Source organism: Poecilia reticulata, unplaced genomic scaffold, assembly GCF_000633615.1.
Source record: "Poecilia reticulata strain Guanapo unplaced genomic scaffold, Guppy_female_1.0+MT scaffold_1457, whole genome shotgun sequence".
Classification (NCBI taxonomy): Eukaryota; Metazoa; Chordata; class Actinopteri; order Cyprinodontiformes; family Poeciliidae; genus Poecilia; species Poecilia reticulata.
Window position 1 is genome coordinate 1 of NW_007616189.1, and position 2,836 is coordinate 2,836.

The 2,836-nt window shown below is 41.8% G+C and overlaps 1 protein-coding gene across 1 annotated transcript; it reads left to right on the forward strand.

Annotated features, from left to right (window-relative positions):
- The first annotated feature begins 26 nt into the window (after positions 1 to 26).
- Positions 27 to 2,789, forward strand: LOC103461429 (protocadherin beta-16-like). The gene has a single exon (XM_008403728.2). The coding sequence runs from the start codon at positions 292 to 294 to the stop codon at positions 2,716 to 2,718; it is 2,427 nt and encodes an 808-aa protein (XP_008401950.1). The 5' UTR covers positions 27 to 291; the 3' UTR covers positions 2,719 to 2,789.
- Positions 2,790 to 2,836: the final 47 nt, after the last annotated feature.

Genomic DNA, 2,836 nt, shown 5'->3' on the forward strand with positions numbered 1-2,836 from the left:
TTGGCCAGACGTACCTCCATTTTATATCTGTGTAGTTTTTCCATTTGAACTCATAGGGCCGCTGTTGACCACAGTGTCTAACAAACAGTAGGTTTGTGGCAGCGTCTCTTCTGCACCGTCGACATAATAAAGCAAGAACACGACGTGAAAGGATCRCTAAAGCCTTTTAGAGTTTTTGAGACCTTTTTCGGATCATCGYTGTTGCGTGAATGTTGCTGGTTTTGAAACGATCCTCATGAGCTGAATTTAGATCAACATCATCGCCAAGAGTATTTCCATAAGGATTTGTCAATGGATTATTACTCGGATAGAACAATGACGAGGCAAGTAACGCTGTTCATATTCGTCCTCTCCCTCGGCTTTGTGCTCGGGCAGGTGTCCTACACTGTACCGGAGGAAATGGCCAAAGGATCTTTGATCGGGAACTTAGCTCATGATTTAGGTCTGGAAATTAAACGTCTGACTTCAGGTAAAGCACGGATTTTTACTCGAGACAGCGACGAGTACTTCGAGCTCAACAGAGAAACGGGGGTCCTCTTTGTGAAAGAAAAAATTGACAGAGAGGCGCTCTGTAAAAAGACGACGCCGTGCGCTCTGCAATTTCAGATTATTTTGGAAAATCCGATGGAATTCTATAGTGTCACCGTCCAGATAACAGATATCAATGATAATCCTCCGACATTTGAAAAAAATGAAATTGATTTCAGGATAAGTGAATCGGCAGTTACTGGAGCTAAATTTGCTCTAGAGAGAGCTGTCGATCTTGACGTTGGAATAAATGACCTCAAAAGCTACACTTTAAAGCCAACACAAAATTTTGCGTTAAAGCTTCACAATAATCCTGATGGCAATAAAAACTTAGAGATGGTATTACAGAAGCCTTTAGACAGAGAAAAACAGGAAAAAATAAATCTGGTGTTAACAGCTGTAGATGGAGGAGAGCCACAGATGTCAGGAACGATACTGGTTGTTATTACAGTGCTAGACGCTAATGATAATGCTCCGGTTTTCACACAACAGATATATGAGGCTAGCGTTATTGAAAATTCGCCTCAGGGAACAATTGTCACTACAGTTACAGCTTCAGATGCAGACGAGGGTTCTAACAGTAAAATAAGATATTCAATTAGAAACACATTAGATGACGTCAGGACAACGTTTAAAGTGAACCAGGAAAACGGCGAAGTAACTTTAATTGGAAAAACAGATTTTGAAGAGTCGAGAAGTTATGAAATAGATTTACTTGCTACTGATGAAGGAGGACTCACGGATTCTTGCAAAATTATTATTGACATACATGACACAAATGATAATGTACCAGAAATACATATAATGTCGAAGTCCACCATTATTTCAGAAGACGCGAAACTAAATACAGTTGTCACAATGATAAACATCGAAGACAAAGACTCGGAACAAAACGGAAATGTAAAATGTTACATTGATGAGAATATGCCTTTCAATTTGAAATCAGTAAATAACTTCTATAGTTTGGTGACAGACAACGAATTAGACAGAGAAAACCACTCAGAGTACGTAATTACAGTAACCTGTTCTGATGAAGGAGTACCCTCCCTCTCCAGCAGCGTCACTCTCACCTTACAGATCTCTGATGTAAATGACAACGCACCTGTATTTGAGAGGAGCTCATATGATGCCTACATTGTAGAAAACAACACACCAGGTGTGTCTATATTTACAGTTAAAGCTACAGACGCTGACTGGAACCAGAATGCTCGTGTTTCTTACATACTGGAGGAATCCTCTGTTAATGGAGTGCCAGTCTCCTCATATGTGTCCATCAGTGCTGATAGTGGAGTCATTCATGCAGTGCGTTCCTTTGACTACGAGCAGATCAAAGATTTCCAGTTCTGCGTGAAAGCGCAAGATGGAGGCTCTCCTCCACTCAGCAATAACGTTACTGTGAAAATCCTGATCCAGGACCAGAACGATAATCCCCCTCAGGTTTTGTACCCAGTCCAGACTGGTGGCTCCATGGTGGCTGAAATGGTGCCTCGTTCAGCAGATGTTGGCTACCTGGTGACTAAAGTGGTGGCTGTGGATGTGGACTCTGGACAGAATGCCTGGCTCTCCTATAAACTCCAGAAAGCCACAGACAGAGCGCTGTTTSAARTGGGCTTACAGAATGGAGAAATAAGAACTATCCGTCAGGTGACTGATAAAGATGCTGTGAAACAAAGACTGACTGTCATAGTGGAGGACAACGGGCAGCCCTCTCGTTCAGCTACAGTCATTGTAAACGTGGTGGTGGCGGACAGCTTCCCTGAAGTGTTGTCGGAGTTCACTGACTTTCCACACGATAAGGAATACAATGACAACCTGACTTTTTACTTAGTGTTGGCTCTGGCTGTGGTTTCCTTCCTCTTCATCACGTGTTTAGTGGTTATTATATCAGTGAAGATCTACAGATGGAGACAGTCTCGCATCCTGTATCACTCCAGCCTCCCTGTGATTCCATATTATCCACCTCGTTACTCAGACACTTTGGGAACAGGAACTCTGCCACATGTACATAATTACGAGGTGTGCAGGACGACTGACTCCAGAAAAAGTGACAATAAGTTTGGCAATGCTGCTAATCAGAACCTGTTGATAATGGACCCAAGTTCAACAGGGACAATGCAACGGATCCACAGTGAGACGAGCATCCTGGATGAACCTGAATCTCCACTAGAGGTTAGACATCAATATCGATAATGAATACAAAATAATTTTAATACTCATATTATTCTTCTGGACATGATGGTTTTTTTGTGTTTTTTTACCTACTCTACATCAGSTTTTGTGTTATTGTTTTAATTTCTACCACTGCATA